We start from the raw sequence: 21,638 nt of genomic DNA, 5'->3' as shown, positions 1-21,638 counted from the left end.
CTAACAACAAAATATACCACATGGCTCATCAATTACAAAAACTCGTGTTTGAACAGAGCTATTTGCAACTATTTTAAGTTACTCCACTTTTTATAAAAAAAAATTAATTGTCTGTGTGTTGCTAAGTTGATAGACTGTTTTCAGAATGTAATTCATATTAGACTAGAGTTTAATTCTAAACATCTAGATATTAATTGTTTTACCTAAAAAAAAAAAATACTTATTTTATCTTTTTGTTAATTAGTAAAAAATAAATCCTTTTTGTTTTATTGTATTCTACAAATTACTACAAAGTAATTATATGTAGTATGTAAATTACTACAAATAGACCTTATTAGCATTAAGCTTTATTATTTGTTTAAATTGTTGAGACTTTTTTAAATTTAGTTTAAAATTTTTGAATTTGCTGAAATATTTTTGGTATAACTATTGTTATGAATACTGAGCTTAAAAAAAATCTGTGATTTTAATAAAAGTATGATTAAACTCTTGTAAATTAACGACCTTTTCAATTTTCAAGCTCGTTTATAAAACAATCTTAGCTAATAAAAACAAAGAATAAATTAAAGTCAAAAAAATTTGTTGTTTACTAACTTTAAATAGTAAATAAAATATATACTCTTTATTGTTTTCTGTAACAAATGTTTTTAAGCTGAAATTTAAGCTCTGATTTCCTTTTAATTAGGCTAATGTTTTGAATGCAAAATACTTTTTAGTTTAGAATTGTATTGAAGCTAACATTATTTTCAAAGTCTATTTATTTATATTTAGATATAACTTAAGTAAAATTTTAGATAAGTATAAATACAATTGAAGGTGTTTGACTTGAAACTTTAAAAAATGTATTGAATGTTATTTTAAACTTTAGGTTACTATAAAAAATATACTCTACACCTTAATGTTTTTTTTTATAACAGTTTCAAGCTCTCATATTTTATTTATAGTTTACATAATAGTTTTAAACTAACATTGTCTCATAAAAGTACTGTCAGGTCCAAACTAAAAAAAGTATCATAAATAAACATCAAATTTTCTTTAATAAATTATTACTTAGTTGTAAAAAAATATTAGTTGTGGGTGCAAAATCTTAAAGGTGTTAGCCAAATAATAAGTCACCATGGGTTGTAGGTAATCAGCAAGGAAAGGTCTGCTAGCTTTTTAGTGTTCTTTTCAGACTAACAATAAATTGTTTTAAAACAATACATCATTTGAAAATTAATTGTTAATTTTTGATGAACTTGCTTGATAAAACAGATATATTTTGCATAAAGTGACAAAGGGTAAGTATCAAAATTTTTTACTAAAAGTAAAATTATTATTCTACATATATTAAAATGTCTTAAAATTTTTAATTCCAAGTTTATTAAAAATAAAATAAATGTCACAGTGTAATTAAATTACAAAAATAAAATGTCTAAATTATATTGTGATCAATAACCACACACTTTAACTAGTTAGGCTAATTTGAATTTTAAAAGAATATTAGAATTTTTTAAACTAATTCAGTTGAGTTACTGTTTTGGAAACTCAAACTTGATTTTAAGATTTCCTAAAAACTCTGGCTAATTTTTGGAATCAATTATTTTGAGTCAATTTTGTTATCCCTAACATAGAGCATGAAAAGACCTGGAATTTGACAGTTTAAAATGATAAAACCTGTAAAAACCTTCAATTTGATAGAAAAAAAGAATTTTGATCAAAAATCACTAAAAAACCAGTAACTTTAAACAATTTTTACATTTAAAGTAAAAAAAATTTCAATTTGGTTCATAAATGCACAGAATTTTTTCACAATTTCATCTTATTTTATAGAGCATTAACTAAGCTACAAGATGCATTTTACAGATTTTGAAAATTCAAAATAATTTTTGAGATATAGCAGGTCAAAGTTATTGGCAACAATAGGTTCCTTATAGGAAGCTCAAACTAAAACTGCCAAAAAAGACTATTTCACTAAAAATCTATCTTCTCCTATTTTTTTTAAGATAAATACCTTTAACTTCTAGGAAATGTTCCTTGCAATTTAAAAAAATTCTGTTGCAAACTGTTTAAAAATTATTAAAAGAATTAATTTAAAAAAAAATAAATTATTAAAAAAATAAATTATTATAAAAAAAAAAAAAGTTTTTTTTTGTTATAAATTTTTTACTTTTTAATATTTTTAAATTTTGTTCCGAGAGAGTATTCTAAATATTCCAAGGAGTATTTCATAAAAGTTTGAGGTATCTATCTCAAAAAGGTACAATATATATATATATAGTGATTTCATTTTATTTGCTGTTATAGTTTGAGCCTCCCAAAAGGATCCTATTGTTGGCTCTGACTTTGACCGGCTACATCTCAAAAATTAGTTTGAATTTTTTAAATGGTAAAAAGCATTTTGTAGTTTAGCTAAAACTATAAAATAAAATTGTAAAAAAGGTGGTTAACTCCCCTATGCCCATAAATTCTATCACAAAGATAATAAGAATTTGGTTTTATTATTTATTTTTCCATATAAAAACTCATTTAAAGTAGCTTAATAGTATCTTGCCCTAAGACAGTATCTAAACCCTGGAAGAAATTTACAAATGGCCTTTGGTAACCTTGCTTAACATTTTATTATTACTTTATATTCTTTTAATTTCTTTTTTGTTAATGTTACTTTTGAAATAGTAAAACATTACCCATTGTTGCTAGCTCTACTTAGTTATAACAAAGATATTTTCTTAGCATATTGATTAAGTATGAAAGCATACATTTACTGTCCTGCTCTTAGTAGTGAATAAAAGTATCAGCATATATTGAAATCAATGGTTTCAGCATCTTTTTAAAATGTGCTTAGCAAATTACTGAAAAATAATTGTCTTATTAAACAATTGTAGAATTAAAAAAAAATAACGAGTTGCTTTTAAACCTTGAATTCTTGATAAAACCTAGATTTTGAAAAATTAGGCTAAAAAATCTGGAATTAAAAGCAATTTTTACATGTTAAGTAGTGGAATTTTGATTTGACGCAAAAAATTTATTGTATAGATAATTTATTTTTTCTTTATCAAAATTTTTTATTATCAAAAAACACATTTAAATTAATTTACCTTGTATTTTCTATGTTGTAATATTATTTAAGACTTTTTTTTATCTTAAAATTAATTTAAACTATAAATTGACTTAAAAACATGTACTTTTGAAAACGTGGAAGAAATTCAGAAAACCTGGAAGAAATTTCCTAAAAAACAATTGGCAACCCACCAATAATAGATCATTGAATCAAAATTTTTTTTAACACAAAAGTACATTAAATGTTAAGTTGTATATGTATTTGCATGACATAATAAGTATGAGAAGTAGCTTTTTTATGCATGTATTAAAACATTTTCTACTTCTAAAACTAACCTGTCTACACTAAAATATGTTATATGCATGCTACTGTGTACACTAGCTTATACATATTTGTGATATTATATCACGGTTGTAACACATTCAGGCTACTTATAATTCAGGCTAGTTTATTTGAAAAAAACTTATGCTAACTCCGGCTACTTAAAGATATTTGAAAAATTTAGGTTAACTTAAGCTATTTTTAATATTTGTTATATTCCTCAGATAGTTTTTATGAATTTAAATTATTTTTAAAAATTGATATTTTTAGTAAGTTAATTTTTTACTATTTTATTATTTTTAGGTGTTACTTATTTATTTTTTTTAATATCCCTGAAAAAAAAGGTTAATTTTTTACTTTGAGTAGTGTCAACCCTTAAAATTTCCACCTTTTTTATATTTTTTTTTGTAGTTGTAATTACAGTTAAAGTTAATTAAACTTTTTAAACTACTTAAAAAATTTATTAATGAATCCCGATAAAAAAAAATTCTTCAAATAAAAGAAGTTTTATAGTTTAAATGGGCTGCGATATTTTCAATGTCAATTTTATTAGAAATTAATAATTTTTTTAGCTTTACTTTTTTTTGATTAGAGACCTTAAAGTTTTAGAAAACACCTTCTAAATACATTGTATAAGTTTTCTAGTGTAGAAGTTTAAAATAATCTTTAAAATCAGAGTTTAAAAGTGATTTTCCAAAAAAAGAATTAGAATTAAAAAAAAAATTCTAGACCAGAAAAATTGATTGCAAATTGTAAATAATTAAATATACGTATAAATTTTCAGTGAAATAAAACTATCTTTTAAAATTGCATCCATCATGAACCTATTAAAATACTAACTTTGATGTCTTTTTATAACTGGAAAATCACTTTCAGTTTTAAAAAGTGTTAAACAGTGTTTAATACCTAAAATTAAAATACAAAATAAAATCAACTTGTCAAAATAAGGTGGGTCCTTTAGGGCAGGGTTTCCCAAAGTGGGCCAAGTGGACCCTTGAATGCAATTACAGAAATTTAGGGCCAAAGAGGGGGCATGAGCATCATAAGGGCCACAGGGGGCCATAAGGTAATAAATTTAAAACTTACACTAGATATTCTGGAGATGATGAGTAAGAGCAAAAAAAGGTCTTAAGCATTTTTAATAGTAGTTTTTCAGAAATCTTCTTGGAGGGGGCCATAGCTTTTTTAATTTCTTTAAAGGGCGCCTTTTGAAAAAAAGTTTAGGATACCCTGCTTTAAGGCCTTATTACCAAATTAAAAACTTATTCCTTTAAAAAGCTTTCTTACAAATAAATTTTATTTCAATAAAAAAAAAACTATACTGGTATTTTCTTAACATTTAAACTTTATTTTGTAATTCCTGTGGAAATTTATAAATGGGTAACATCATCAAAAATTTACAAATACATTCACTTTTTATATAAATATTTTTTAAACTAATGTTATATATGAATATTATAAAGTCGAAAAAAAAAAACATAGCCTTAGCCTATAATTAAAAAGTATTAGAAAAAATCAATTTACGTATTATATACATTTATTGAACTATGCTACTTGAAGTAAATACTAATTTATTAACAACGTGTATGTGCACTATGCTAATAAGTTAAACTAATTTTAGTAATAATATTGCTTTGAGTCTTTTTTAATTTAGCCTATAAGTATCACTCAATAATTGGTTAAAGATTTTATCGAAGTCCTTAGAATTTTTTCAGAATAAAGTTGTTTTTTTAAACAATTTAATATATTCATGATGTCAAAGTTAGCTTTTAAAGTTTAGAAATTTTAGTAAAAAACCATTTTAGTTCATTTGTTTACCTGTCAATATTTAAATAAAACTTAAGAAAAGTGTTAAGAAATTTTTTTTTAATTAAAAAAATTTTACTACTAAAAAAGTATAGTTATCAAAACTGTTTAAGTTGGCAATGTAAATGTAAAAAAATTGCAGAAAAAAAACAGTGTAATTAAATCTATATAAAGTAGATTACTAAGTTCTCCTGCAACAAAAAAAGTATATTTGTAAATCTGTATTAGAAGAAAGCTTAAATTACTTATTAAAAAATTATTTAATTTATTGTATAAATTTAATTTACTCTAAGTTTTTCTTTTTTAGTTTATTGTATTAATTGAAATAGTTTTGAAATATGTTTTTACCAAATTTTTAACAATATAAAACCTTGTTTTTCATAAAACCATTAATTACTTATACCTTCTGAGTTTCTGAAAATTAATCTTCATTATCATATCTTCTACAACTATTTTTTTATTTTTTCTAGAAAAATAAACTGTTTTACTTGTTAGCAATTATTGATAGTTATTTCTTGATTTGATCAAAAAACTAATTATTGTTTTTAACAGATGTAAATTTAATTTTATTTATTTTAAATTCATTTAATTTTATTATTAAGAAACTAAATAGCTATTCTTAACATATAAATATTTTTAAGGATCAATTTAACATCCTCAATATTCCTTACAACTAATCAAATAATTACAAAATAGTTTTAACTTTTTAAATAAAAATAAGTTTCAGTGGTTGTTGCTCAACTAAACTATTTAAAACTATCTTCTTCTTTAATAGAATTTTCTGCATTTGTTTAGTGTATCTAAAAAATAATGTTACTTTATTGAATGATTAGTGTGTATATTTTTGATTAGTTACAAATAATATATATTTTTATATACTTAATAAATAAATATTCTTTAAGTATTTTATGTTTGAAGTTTAAACTAAAATTAAGTTTATCTGTAAATTAAAAATTTAAAAATTTAATTGATTTTTATACAGGTAAGATTTATTTAAATATGGGTATAAAAAGAAAACAATCTTTAGATGGAGGATCTGAAGTAAAAGGTTTTTATTTTTTATTTTTTTAAAGTTTTAGAACAATTATATAGTTAGAATAACAATTAAGAGGGTGGCCACAAAGTCTGGAAAATCTGGAATTGAAATTTTAGGCTAAAGAAAACATGGAATTTAAGAAATAATAATAAAAAAACTAGAAAAACCATGAATTTTGAACAAAAATCACTAAAAAACCTGTAGCAACCAAGAATTTTAAACAATTTTTATATGTAGTGGTAAAATTTTGATTTAAGACTTAACATTTTTTTGTCATCATCAAAATTATTTTATTAAAAAACTCATCCAAGTAGCTTTACAGTACATTTTCAATGTTGTTATACTATATACACTGTTGAAAACCTTCAACTTAATTTTCAACTAAAAATACACCCAAAAACATGTACTTTCAAAAACCTGAAAGAAGTTCAAAAAACCTGGAAGAAATTTTTCCAAAACAATTGGCCACCCTTAATTAAGTATATTAAGGAGAAACTAGAAAATAAATAAATGATTTACTAAAAGAAAAGCTTTGAAATTAGCATTCATTTTATATAAAAAATATTTGTAGACTTACTATTAGAATAATAAAATCATGAAAGCTAAAGAGCTATGACTAGTTAGTTAGTATGTTTTTTGGGAAAACTCAAGTTATTTCAAATTTTTTTAGGAATTAAAGTAAGACCATTTATGTGTAAAAAAAAATAAATGCTTTAATAGTTTTATTTTTCTTGATTGAGTTATAATAAATCTTAATGTAAATTAGATTATTTGCTTACATGGGCATTATTTTGATAGTAGAGGAATTGATTCAAATTTATTATTGTTTAAGTTCTAGTGAAAAATTTATGTATAATAATAAATAAAAAACTTTAAAAAGCTTCTACATGTACTATTTATTCTTTTGTTCAAATGTCACATATTTAGCTCTTTTATTTTTAGTTTGACTTTAATTGTGTAGAATAAAGTTTATTATTTTATAACTTACACAAACAGCAGCAAAAGCAAGTAAAACTGAATCACCTGCTGGGAAAAAGAAGTTTGTTAACAAACTAAATGATAAGAAGAAAGGAAAAAATTCTTCCAAGCCACTTGAGAAAGATACAGCTAAGTCTAGGCGTGAAAGAAAGCAAGCAAGGTAAAAGCAATGATTTATATTTTATTTAGTTTTAAGCACACTTGACATTCTTAAAATTTAAATTTGTTTGTATATTTTTTGTAGCTTCTTTTATTGTTACATACAAAAGTTATTATAATACACTTTTTTTAACACAGAAAATTTTATAATACTTTTTTTAATAGATATATGTTTTGTATAATTTAGAGTATTGTAAATTATAAAATACATGTAAAGTAGCATCAAAGTATTTTTTCAATACTTTCATACTTTTTAAAACAACTTTATACCTTAAACTTTATTCTAAAACTAAAAAAAACTTCCTGAAAAAAAACTTAACCCTGAAAGATTTTATTTATTTAATGCACTGATGAGCTCTATTACTTTCTATTTTAAACTTAACTTTAAACTGATGTATAATGAACCTCAATTTTATTTAAATGCAACATTTTTACTCTTAACAAACAAAACAAACTTTTGTTTCTTTTAGACATATACATTTGATAAAATTCAAATATTTCTTTTACTTAAGCTTTTTGCAAATTTTATCCTAAAATAAGAAACCAAAATATTGATAACCTTTTTAAATGCTTCAAAATGAATGATATGCGAAAAGTTTTGTTAATGCTTTATTTTTTGATGTAATATTTAAAAAAAATTTGTTTTTTTTTGAATCTAGATTAATACTAAAATACAAATATTAGTTTTTAGTTTATAACAATCAGGTTTCAGTATTTTTAGTAGTAACTCAAACACTTGTTGATTTATTTCCATGTTTCAAACTAATTTCTAAATGCAGCAAAAAAAGTTAGTAAAAAAGTTACAACTACAAAATAATTTATAATCAGTATCTTTTTTAAAAAATACATCAAAAGTTAAACTTTAGTATGTGCATCTTCTTGAGTCAATAAAATACTGTTTTTTTTATCATAACATTTATAATATTTAGGTAATTGAGATTTTTAAAAGTTTTTATAAAAAATGTTTGATGTTTATAAGCTGCTAATAGTTTATGAAATACACTTAGTTTTTTACTTTTTATTTATTTTAGATTTATCTTATGTCTAATAACAATACATACTTCTAAACCTTGAAAGTTATCACTTTATTATGTTCGAATTAAATAGACTAGTTTAAGATTTATTTGTATGATATTGCCTCAATAAAATTTTAAATAATTAGTAATTTATAACTTGTAAGTTTTAAAGTGCGACTCATTATTCTAAAATAATTTGCAAACAACTTGATTAAACTTGTGTTCGAATAAAATTTAAAGATTGAATTTTTTGTCCTTTACAGTAAACAATTTATTGCGTAGTTTATGATTAAAAAAAATATCTTTAATTTATGTTACTTAATAGTTTTCATAGAAAAAGTAGTTTTTATTATGAAAATTCATAATATTATTTAAATGGAGGAAAAATCTGAAATATAACGATTTCAAACTCTGTTATCATAGATCAGTATAGTATGTGATTACAGCAAAGACAATAACTTAAAAAAGCTTGATTAGTTTTTTTACACTTTTATAGACAAATGAAAAAGCCCAAATATGAATTGACACAAGCTTGCAAAAAGATTTGGGAAAAATTAAGAATTCACAAAAATGAAAACTCTAAGGAAAAGAATCATGGGCTAATTGATCAGCTATTGAAATTAATTAAAGAGAAAGATATGAATGTAAGTTTAGTTTTTTAGTTCTGAATGTTATAAGACAAGCTTTAGATTAGTACTATTGCTTAATCAATTAAAAAATCCATAGTTGATTAGAAAATATCCTGTTTTCATTAAAAATATATTGAACAAATTTTACTCATAGATAAATTATTTAATTGCTGCTAACTATAGTTAAATCTCTCTCATGTATATTAAATATATTTAATTTTGAAATATATTTGAATATATTACTTAAAATAACAATACAAAAATATGTTACTAATATTCAACACGTGTACACAAAAATTAAATTAGTACTATCAGCAGTATTAAAGTGCTCAAATTGTTAATTGTGTTGTATTTAATTGATTTTTTCTTTCGATTTCTATTCTTTAAACTTATAATAATTTAGTTTGATTTAAAGAACTATAAAAGGGTTTAACAAAAGTACAACACACAAAAACTTGTTTGTTTTTACTAATTTCTTAAAATATGATACAATTTTATAAACATGGAAGTAAATAGTTGTCTCTACTTTAAACTGGGTGAAAGTATTTAATCAAATCTATTTATAATTAAAAGTATTTTTACTACATATTTCTAATTTCTAAACCATGAGGAACTTAACCCTAATAAGTTATAGTTTAATTCAAGTTGATATGGTATTTTACTTTGAGTCATAGAGGAAAAAATAAATATTTTTGTATTCAACATATTAGTTTATAGTATTCTGCTACTAAAATCATATATAATTACTTATTTTTTGACTTTGTCAAAAATTTCGTTTAATTGCACACTGCTTTTTGTATTGATACTAAAAGCATTAGTTTACTGAATAAAGGTCTAACAAGGGGAAGTCAATAGAATAGCTAGATATTTTTTTTAAAGATTTAACATCAAATGGTTTACTATGTGTTACTTATTTAGTTAAAGTTGTCAAGGAATATATCATATGGATAAGTTATTTTTGTCATCATCAAAACTTTTTTTAATTTAAAAACACATTTAAAGTAGCTTAACAGTATCTTTTTAATGTTATTATACTACTTAAAATAATTTTTAACCTTAAACTTAACTTAATGCTAAATTATAACTTAATGCTTTATATTTACGATCTTCAGAATGTTCTATCAGCTTTGAACTAAGCAACAATTTCTAAAGAAAATATGATTCTTGGTGGTATAAATCACTTAATTATATTGCGGCATTTTGAACAATTTACTATGATAAATTTTAGCTGTTCTTGGTAAACAAGATAGAAACTCACAACAATGACACTGTTCTACTGTCTTATTTCTAAAAGGCTGGTCAGAGCAAAGAAGGTGTAATTTGGAAATCTGCAAAAAGTTTTAGCTTATTGAAACTGATACTTATCAGATTATTTGTAGAAGAATTGATGCCTAATACTTTTGTTCAAAAATATCAATACTGCTTAAGTGAATATACTGACCCAAGTTTAAACAGCACTTTAAGGAAACTCCATTTAACATTACAATTAACTTTTTCATTTTGGTATTACAACTGCTAATGATATTTTACAATTTGAGTAATTATTTATATATTTAAAAGTAATTTATTGTATTTCAATATTATTGTAGTTAAAATTGTGTAAGTGTAGCTCACTATTAATTTAAAACATTTGCAAAAGAACAAGGAAGACAAATAAAATGATTGAGTATTGTATTTTTTGTACAATTTCCACCATAAATTTCTGACCACTTTTCTCTCCAAATTGCTTTAGGCAACAAGCTCTAGATTTAGGGGAAAGACAAGCCCACATTTTTTTTAAAAGCTTAAAACACAATTTGTAATCTTTTAGGAGATACTCAATTCTAAAGTAAAAGATAAAAAATTAGCTTGTGCACTACTAATATATGATTTCACTATCCAGTACAACTTAATACTATTGCAGGGTGGTCACTAAACCTTAAATCCTGGAAAAACCTGGAATTTGACAATTTTGACTAAAAAACCTAGAAAAACCAGGAATTTGAAAAAAAATTGAAAAAACCTGGAGAAGCCTGAAATAATAAACAATTTTTACTTGTCACGTAGTAAAACTTTGATTTGACACTTAAAATCTATCATATAGATTAAATTTTTTTGTCATCATCATAATTTTTTTTATTAGATAACACATTTAAAGCAGCTTAAGAGTTTCTTTAAAATTTTTTCACCCTACTTGACACAGTTTTTAACCTTTAACTTAACTTTAAACTAAATATAGACTAAAAAACTTGTATTTTCAAAAACCTGAAAGAAATTTATAAAAAATTGAAGGCCACCCTGTACTTTTGTACTTATGAAGTTTTAACCAATTTATAGCACCTTTTTTGCCTCTAATTTATTTTAAATAATAAATCAGTTAAAAGAAGCCTTAAGCATAGTTTACTTAACTTTAGTACCACAAATAACTGATATTGTTTTCAAGTTCAAACAATTGTCTTTTTTATAAAAACATACTTGATAGTTAAATTAAAACTTTTAAGTATGGAAATAATTAATTTGTTTTACTATACTGTTTTAAAATTTTCTTAATTTATTTATCACGTTTTTCAAGCCTGCAGTTTTATTAATATTAGAAATGTAACAGCTCTTGAAAGTAGCATATGCTCATGACACCAGCCGAATCCTGCAGTGTTGCCTCAAAGACGGCAGTAAAGCTCAGAGGGAGAGCATTTACGAAGAGCTAAAAGAAGAAATTGTTTCTTTGAGTAAGAACAAGTATGCCAAAAACATCGTTATGAACCTTATCAGATACGGGTTAGTTGATTAGTACAAATACCAAGTTTCAGTGTAACTGTATTGTGAAACATACTTAACTTTAAATAGATTATGATAATTTAAAAGGTTGCTGAACCCTCTGTATCACTCAGTCTATTTTTAAAGTTTATAAAACTCCAAATCATAGTTACTAGATTTGAAATCTGATTTTTATAATTTAAGTATAACGTGTATTTAGAGTGTGATGTGTTTAAAATTGCTTAAGAAGATAACTTAGCAATTAAAATTTTTATTATCAGTTTAATTTTATTAGCTTATCGCCAGCATTATTTGAACTAATATAAGCGATCATTTTAATTTTTAACAGTTTGTTAGTTTTTATGTATTGTTTTTAACGTCAAAAGTCAAAATATCTTTATTATTGGTTTCTCTTTATAAAAGACCTTATCAGTTTTTTGCTATTGTACATTTTAGCAACATAGCAATGCTTTTCGGTTAGCTATTAGGTAAATCGTAAACTTAAAAAACCTAAACGTTTATAAATAAAATAACTAAACTGATATAGATGTTTATCAGGTAAGCAATTTTAAGCTGGAAAATTGTTAAAACTGTTTCTTAAGTTGTTTTCTATGTTCAAATATGTTTTATAGTTTTATCAACTTTATCTTAATATTTGCAAAGTTCATGGTATTTTTTGTATATAGTCAGTTTTATTAAGAAAATTGAACTGATAATACATGTCTTAAAATAGATAGTGGTTTTGTGAATGTGTAATTAAGTTTTGTTAAATTTTTATATTTTCTGATATTATTAGCTTAAAAATTGAAAGGTATTACCAAATTTTTCTCAAGAGTAAATCACTTAAGTTACAGAAGTGTAAAATAAAACTAACATTACTTAAAATTGCCCTCCTTTTTGCACAATTGCTGGTTATTGCCCTTTTGCTTAGTTAATCACCCACGTGGGATGATTTTTTCTATGGGAAATAATGGCCAAGAATATTTATCAAAGAGTTGCAACTTTCTAGGTTAAGTAATTTGTATTAAAAAAAGACTTGTTATTGCTGTTAAATGATAGTGTAATATGCATTATATTTTAAAACCTATTTAACTAACCATCGTTGATCATTTACTTCTTAAAAGTTAATTTTAATTTTGATAACGTGTAACAAGTTTCTAACAAAATTCTGAAAATAAGATTAACTTTAAAAAACAAGGTGTACTTACTTCCTAAGACTTAAATTACCCATTCAGGCCCTATTTGTTTTTTTTTGGCGACTTAAATGGTTATTTTTGATGTATTTAGACAGAAAAAATGCGGCACACCAAAACAAACAATCAATTACCCACATTTCTGTTTATTCTACCAACTTCACAATTTTTTTTAATTTCTCACGCAGCACGAAAGAGCGCAGAGGGGAGATAGTGAAGCGGTTCAAGGGCCAGGTGTACAACATGATGCGCAAGAACAACGAGCTGGGTTCGAGCGTCATCGAGTTCCTGTACAACGACTACTGCAACAAGGAGCAGAGACACCAGCTGCTCAGGGAGATGCTCGGAAAAGTCTACATGATGCATCCGGTTAGTTTTGATGTAGATTTGATTATCAAAAAAAATGTGGAAAGTTGTATGTTGTTATAGATGGAACTAAGTTTTATTTTTATGTATTTTAGATTAGATATCTTCAAAAATATATTGTATATCTAGATAAGTAACTGTCTAAAGTTTTTGTATGCTACCAACTATCTATAGGTTTTTTATGGTACCTCCGGCTCGTTTTGATTTGGTTTGAGTGTGTTAAAAAATTGTTCTGGAAATTATATTTAGTCTTACTTAGGAATTTATTTCTTCTTTATTTGATAATATGTGTTCAAGAACATATTGTATATCTCGAAAAATAACTTCTTCAAGGATTTGTATGTTACTGACTTGATTTTCAATTAAACACTGAAATTATTAAACTGGTAAATTACTAAATTATCTGATCTAGATTAGTATTTGAACTATTTTATGAAATACTTTGCTTCTAACACGCTTGTCTATGTTGTTAAATATTTTACGGAAACATCTCTAACTTGTTTTGGTTTTTCTGTACAACTTGTAACTTATAGATAAAAAATTTTGAAATTTTATTTTACATTATATTTTGAAATATACTTTAAATCAGTTAGTAAATATAAATTGAATTTCCTTTTATAGTTTTTTATTATATAATGAAAAATTTTACTTCACATAAATTTATTGATCAACAAAGTCTAGAGAATTAAAAATTAAAATACTTTTCAAATAAAATTTCAGCTTTAAAAACAAATAGATAGTTGTATTATGGTTATTTATAGTAATTTCTCACTATTATAAACTGTTTTTGTTCACTTTTATAAATTTAAAAAAATTAATTTATCTTAAAAGTTGAAAATGAAGCCATAGTTTTGTTAATTTATATAGTATAAATATTATTATAATAAACTTAATATTTTAACACAGTAAGTTTTTATTAAAAAAAATCTATATACAACAGAAATCAGACAATTGTAGTTTTGAGGAAGTTTTAAGCTCTTTAGAAAAAGAAGAAGATAAAAAATCTATGCTATCTTCATTTCAGCAAGCCATCATGCCTTTTATTGGCAAAAAAGTAGTGAAAATGTCCATTATACACAAAGTATTCTACGAGTTCTTTAAAAACTGCAGTTTTCCCGAGATTAGAAGGGTAAGTTGCAATTTTATAACTGTTTGAGTTTATTTCAGACTCAAAATAATTAGAGTAATATTTAGTCTTGGTATATAAGCTTATAAAGACGTGGTATGCCTACTGAGCAGCACACAATTTTCAATGATTGCCTTAGCTAATCGAAGACATTGAATAGTTAAAAAAAAATTGTTTAAAGTTTTTAATTTTCACTTTACAAACAACAGGAAGTGATAGAGCCGGTGCGAGACTCGTTGATCCACATGATCCACACTCACGACGGAGCCCACGCCACCATGAACTGCCTGTGGCACGGAACGAAAAAGGACAGAAAGGTAAGAAGTACGCTCGTTTACAAGAAAATATAGTTTTTCTACTGCTTATTGCTTCAAAAGTTCACGACGGGGTTTCCAAAACTTGTTTTCATAATCTTCATTTATTGGGCATTGACCCTTTACTAGTTAAATACCCGTTTTTTTTTTCGTCGTATTAACAATTGCCCCTATTAGCCAAAATTGGCTCCAAGAGGGCGATGTTGCCAAATTCGGAAAGCCCTGGTTTTCGATGCAATATGACGTTCAAATGTATTTTGTTTTATTCATTTGGCATTTTATAGAACAAAAACAAAATTTAAACTTATTTCTCAGGTTATACTGAAAACAATGAAGGATCTTGCGTGCAAGATCGCCCAAGAAGAGCAAGGTTACCTCACGATCTTGGCCGCTTTCGACTGCGTTGATGACACTGTCTTCCTGAAAAAAGCTCTCATTAACGTTAGTGCCTAACTTTTATCAAAAAATATACAGTTTCGTAAAAAGTGTTACATTATATTTAAACTTAAAATTTCTGTAAAAGTGCTTAAATTTAAAAAGTATTAATAAATTAACAGCCGCTGTTGAAGTCGATACCAGAGCTGATGAGCTCTCCGCGCGGGTTAAAGGTCATTCACTACCTGATGTCGCCGCGCGACACATCCTACTTTCTGACGCAAGTCATCGACGACCTGAAGCAAGGAGACGACAACGAAATCAGGTTGGCTTGTGTTTTAATTTGTGAAAATGTTTTCAGATATTTGTTTTTATAAGATTATATGTGTTGATTATACAAAAATTTTCCAGTTCACTGGGTAAAGAGCTTGTTTAAATAATTATACAAGTGCGAGTTAACTAATTCTAATTATCACCAGAATTACTATTTTATTTTATACGAAATTTTTCCCATTAAAACCTGGATGTAAACGTATAGTCAATTCGCACTTGTATTATTATTTAGATTTTTGTTTTCAAAACATTTTAAAAATAGAAATCTTTTAACATATCTTAAATGAAAGAAAAGGGTTTAGAAGTTTTTAAAAGGTCTGAATGGAGTATTTTTTATAATACCTGTGGCTAACATTAATAACGTCAATGTTTATAAAATGTTGCTTTTTCGTTTCTAAATTTCAAACAATATTGCCATAAACGAGCTGAAAAATTCCTGTAATTTTAACATCGCTCATAAAAAAACAACAAAACCCAACACAGCAAGAAGGACATGGCGACGAGGCACTCGGAGATCCAGCAGTCGGCAGCCCAACCGCTCGTCGCGTGGATGAAGGAGAACTGCAGGGAGCTGGTGTTCGACAGGACGCGGTTCGGGGCGCTGGAGGTGGCCGTGCTGAGGTTCCAGCGGAAGAACAGGGAGCTGGTCGGGGAGCTGGCAAACGAGCTGGCGTCGGTGGCGGTGCAGGAGTTCGTCGCCGGCGAGAAGGACAAGAAGGGCAACGTGAGTTTTGAAAATCAATCATATACAATAATTTTTTTTGTGTATGTTTTTGTAGAACCGATATCGCAAGCGGTTTGTTGTTTTGTTGGACTGTGGTTTGAATGGTGCTTTATAAAGGGTTGCCAAAAAACCTGGAATATGGCAATTAAGGCAGAAAAAACCTGGAATTTGTGAACTATTGATAAAAATATAATAGTTATGTCTTCAGTTAAAGGCAAACCTTGAATTTCAAACAGTTTTCACATTTTAAATAACGAAAATTAGACTAGAGATGAAAAAACAATCAAAAGCCAATTTATTTTTCTGTATCTTAGATTTTTTTGTAACTTAGGCTAGAAACGAAAAATCAATCATATACAATAATTTTTTGTATGATAAAGATTTTTTTCGTTATAGAACACATTAAAAGAAGCATTACGGCAGTATTAATCTTTTAATACTTTTATGCCATTTAGGACCTAAAATTTAATTTAAAACAATAAATAGACTAAAAATCTTGTACTTTCAAAAAATAAAAGAAATTTATAAAACCAAAAATAGATAAATCAAAAAAATTAAAATTTTACAAACAATTTTTAATTTGACAACTACGTTATAAACAAAGCTGAGCAACAATAGTTCGCCATTATATAGATATAAATAAAATAAGCTTATGCATCAGCCAAAGCAAGTTATCTGTGCTAATTTTATATATATATTACATATAGATATATCGATAAAATTTTTTTTATAAATGGTTTTTTTTACATAAGTAATCAGTTTTGATATGTAATATGCCAATAAGGTTATGCAAGTTTTCGTTGACGTAAATTTGTTATTAAGAATTTAATATCTACCGTTATTGCAAAATTGTAAAAGTTTCTTAACGTATTGGTGTAAAGTTTACACAAATCAAATTATTTTGTTGTTTTTCTCAAGGTTAACATGTATAATTTATTAATTTTAAACTTATTTCAACAGTAATTTTCGAGAAGGTGTTTAGCGCTTTTAAAATACACTATAAGTTTACACATTGTAATTAAAGATATTTTATTTATGAAGTCTTAAAATTTAGCTCTCCCCGAGATATTTTTAATTAATTAAATAATGAATTTATACTTGTATTTATAATGTAGTTCTAAAGTTTAAATATATATTTTATTAAATTTTAAGTAACTAGTTTAATACAATGTTATGCTAGTTAATTATTTGTTGTTACTAAGATAGAAGCAAAATTAACGTTATTTTTATTGTGAATCTTTTATGAAAACTCTTTTTACTCAAAAGTGTGAGTAATAATTAATCTTTGTGAAAGTTTTTGTAAATCATCTAAAATCTAAATATTACTGATATTTTTATTTTTCGATAGCAATTTCTATAAAATGAAAAGCTTAGCAAGTAAGAGTCAAAACTAATAACTTGAATTAAATTAATATTAAAAGTATGGTAACTTACTCAAGAATCAGAAACTGAAGATTTTTTACTTCCAAAATGTTAAAACAATATTTGACTCTTTAAACAGAAAGCCCTTTAAACAGAAATTTTCTGCTATTATTTTAGTTTAAAAAAATGTGCAAAACAACTTGTAAATATTTTTTCTATATAAGTTATTATGAGTTTATGAATCAAATGATTTGGGTTTAATTTTGAGTTGCGATAGTGCTAAATAAATAATAATCTTCCTAAAATAGTTTGTTTAAGCAGTTTTTTTTTTCTTTTTCCTTATTCAACAAAAAAAAAGACCGCCTGCAAAAACTTGGCTATAAAACTTACTGTTACTTATAAAATTCTACCAATCATTGCTCTATCGTTTTTGATATTTTTTTTAAACGCACTCAAGTTTTGAAACCAGTATTATTGTCGTAAAGAGTTTAAAAAACAGATATAGACCTTCTAAGTTGATAAGAAGTAGCATTTAGTACTACATCATACACAATAAAAGTTAAAAGCATTTGGAATATTAAGTTAAATATAAATATTTATTTGAACAATGGACATATAGTGTTATAGAACAGTTTTTTAAATGCCCGAAAATATAAAACAAAAATTCAAATTATTTCAAACAGCTTCACATTGCTGAGCATCCATCCGGGCATCTTTTGATGAGGAAAATCATAAAAGGAGAGTCCAAGTTGAACAAAACAGGTGACAATTCAGAAGACAATGAAGGTTGATTTAATTATTTGAAATGAAACTTTATTTTTCTTCGTAATGTTCTTTTCAAACTTTTGATTAGTTTTTCATTTTTTTGCATTTTACAAAAGAAAAAAAAACTACTATAAAGACTAGTTGAGTTTTTTACAGCTTTTTATTTTCAACCAAATTAAAATAATGTTGTGCATGCAGAAGCGGAGGACTCGGTTTTTTCTCAAATTCTTATGGACAAAGTCGGTGGTGAAAAGCTAGCCAGTTGGGCCTCCTGCAATCGCGGATCGCTTGTGCTTCTCGAGTAAGATTGATAATAAAATTAAAAACATTACGTCTAAATATTTATAAAGACATTTTGATGAGCAACTTGTAAACTTTTTTATTTTTTTTTACAGTATTAAAGTTTTACTTTCAAAACTGATTTAAATCTTATGTGTAAAACTGTAATAGGGATCCTTGATTTCTAATCAAATTAAAAAAATGTTTATAATAATGAGTATTTAATTAAAGTTATACAGTAACGAGTATATTGGTGTATACAATAAAATTGAACTCCCAGTATTTAACCAAAAGCAATTTTATACTTAAATAGTTATCAAAATTTTTAATCGAATAAAACAAACTAACTCTTATACAATAGTAATACTTTATTTTATTTGTAAATATAAATACGTTCACTTATACTAATGTTTTTTTTAAGTATGAATTAAAATTATACAACATTTATATTACTGTTAGAGATATAATTTATGTTTTTAGTTCAATGAAACCAAAAAAAAGCCGTAATGTCATAGACAGGGTTGCCACTTTACCAAGAAACTTGGAATTTGACAATTTAGGCAAAAAAAAAACCTGAAATACGAGAAATTTTGAAAAAATCTGGAGAATCCTGGAATTTTTACAATTTTCACATGTTCAGTAGTAAAATTTCGATTTGACTCAAAAATCTATCATATAAAAAAATTATTGTCATCATCAATTTTTATATTTATTAAATAATATATTCAAAGTAGCTTTACAGTATCTTTTTGATGTTTTTATACTATTAAAAACATTTTTTTACCTAAACTTAACTTTAAATAGACCCGATAATGTGTAGTTTTAAAAACCTCGATGAAATTTTGAAAACCTGGAAAAAATTTTGAAAAAACGAGCGGCAACCCTGCATAGAATATCACATTATTAAATCAGATGTTTCTTATCCTAATAAAACATTTTTTTAGCTTGCTCAACAGCGAAGACTTGAAAGTTGCTTCAAAGTGCAAAATGTTGCTTCAGCCTCACGCCACCACTATTAGCAGCTTCGAACAAGTCAAAAGCGCCAAGCTGGTTGCTGAAAAATTGACAGAAAAATAATATGTTTAAGATGCAATTGTGCTGTTTGCTAGTTGATAATTTAGTTATTGTTGAAAGCTTAACATTTTAGTTTTTAGTATGTTCTAGTTAGTGTATCTTATCTAGGAAATATTATATAAAGTATTTTTTTATAACTATTTTATTGTCGCATTGGTATAAGAATAAACTTGCATATAGAAAAATTAAATATTCATAAATTGATAAAAAATATTTATCATTTACTTACTTCGTTGAAAATAATTATTCTGATAGATATTATAATAGTTTGAAGTTGATTATTTTTAAATTTGTTAATATTATAAATCAGTAAATTTACACATAGTTTTAACGAATAAACATCGGTCTATCAATTGACACAATTTATTAAAATTAAATAAAAAATAGTTTAAGTGAGCTTATTGCATCTAAATCTTGAAGTCAAACAATAAAAAATTTAAAACAAGTTTTAACGGAGCTATGAAATTCAAGAAATACTCTTCTATGACTATCACACTATCTATTATCTGATATTTTATCAAGATGTATCTATTAGAAGTACACTTCTAAGAGTATTTCTTGAGCTTCATAGCCCCATTGAAGTGTGTAAACCCAAAAACACACAGAAACATGTTTTTGTTTAAGAAAGAAAGAATACTGTTTAAATTTGTCGTTGTTATATATTCCAGTGAACTTGTTTCGTGGGAGCTTTATTAGTCAACGTTTAAATTTATATTTTAAATGGTTGAAATCTATTTATCTAAAATTAAAAGTTTACAAATATATATATTTTTTAATTAATAACATGGCGTAACCAAAATTTTCAGGTTTTTTTTTCGGTTCTCTCAAGGCTTCTTACAGAAAAGATTTTAGCTTTAAGAAAAATTTATTTACAACTACTTTACTAATATGTATAAATTCTCAAACGACGTCAGCAGGGTTAAATTTAATACCACTAAATATAAAATTTCATGGGGCAGATAACTTCGATTGAAAAGCTAACATTTTACACCATGTTAAACTAAATAATAATATTATTTAAATTTCATTAGTGGCGGCTAAACTGTTTTATAAGCTTATGAAACAAGCACTTTATTAGTAAATAGAACGTATAAACCGTTTTCAGTTGATTTTAAAGTTCTCATATTCTTGAACAAAATTAACAGATAACATATCAAGTTAAAACCATCAGCGTGAGGTTTAAATGCAACTATCTCAAGCCAGGTATAAAGTTTAATTGATAAAAAGAAAATTATACTTATTCTGAAGACTTTACCCACCATTTTTTGAATTTCAAAATCATCTTAAACTTAACACATATTTCACATAGAGTCTAAAATTTGTGTAAGTAATGTTTTTTGAAGCTTAATCGTATATGCTTGAAAAGTACAATTTCTTTTAAAACGTCTACATACCTTTGAAGTTATCTCTGAAAAATTGAGTAAATAGATTCTAGGCGATTTTTTCTTGAACTTCATTAGCATATTGATCACAGCCTAACCAATAGACTCAACAGGTAAGGCGTATCTAAAGCGTACCAGTCTGAATGGAGAAATGTATTTTAAACAAAGTTTTGTCCTTAAAAAATATATTTTATAGAAAGAACGCGATCAAAATAAAAACTACTACGTAGCTAATCTTAATAGATTAACTTTTGTGATTTCAAAAAAAAATACACAAAAAAAAAATTCTTCGTTGTACAGACGTGCAAACGAAACGCTATTTTGAAAAATAATGTTTTTAGTTTCTAAATTTTTTTTGCCTATTAAATATAAAATTTCTTGAGAACATACATGTTGTTTTTAGTTTAACTATTAAGTACTAATCGTTGCATAATGTTTAAATAAAAAGAAAACTAAAAAATCAATTTTGCACAACTTAAATTTTTGCAAAATGTATCATACATTGTTATTCAATTTAAACAAAAACCGTCTTTAAAAGTTTTCTCGATTTTAGATATGAATTTTGTGTTTAGATTAAATAAAATATAGTGTCTAACTAAATATCACGTCTTATTCTTTCTAAAAGAT

The 21,638-nt window shown here is 25.2% G+C and overlaps 1 protein-coding gene across 2 annotated transcripts; it reads left to right on the top strand.

Annotated features, from left to right (window-relative positions):
* Nucleotides 1-6,153: 6,153 nt before the first annotated feature.
* On the top strand, nt 6,154-19,793 carry LOC145834314 (pumilio homolog 3-like). 2 transcript variants are annotated; one of them, XM_082941713.1, is made up of 13 exons: nt 6,154-6,215; nt 7,203-7,341; nt 8,853-9,000; nt 11,570-11,739; nt 13,100-13,280; nt 14,218-14,406; nt 14,613-14,720; nt 15,033-15,158; nt 15,275-15,417; nt 15,909-16,149; nt 18,195-18,297; nt 18,475-18,577; nt 19,500-19,793. In XM_082941713.1, the coding sequence occupies exons 1-13, from the start codon at nt 6,167-6,169 to the stop codon at nt 19,630-19,632; spliced, it is 1,833 nt and encodes a 610-aa protein (XP_082797839.1). In that variant the 5' UTR covers nt 6,154-6,166; the 3' UTR covers nt 19,633-19,793. The 2 variants fall into 2 exon arrangements, with proteins under 2 accessions (XP_082797839.1, XP_082797838.1); XM_082941712.1 differs by having other exon boundaries at nt 6,160-6,215; nt 7,200-7,341.
* The last annotated feature ends 1,845 nt before the right edge of the window (nt 19,794-21,638 follow it).

The sequence above is a fragment of the Thalia democratica genome, chromosome 4 (genome assembly GCF_965202585.1).
Source record: "Thalia democratica chromosome 4, ktThaDemo2.hap1.1, whole genome shotgun sequence".
Taxonomy (NCBI): Eukaryota; Metazoa; Chordata; class Thaliacea; order Salpida; family Salpidae; genus Thalia; species Thalia democratica.
This window is presented reverse-complemented; position numbering and strand designations above follow the sequence as displayed.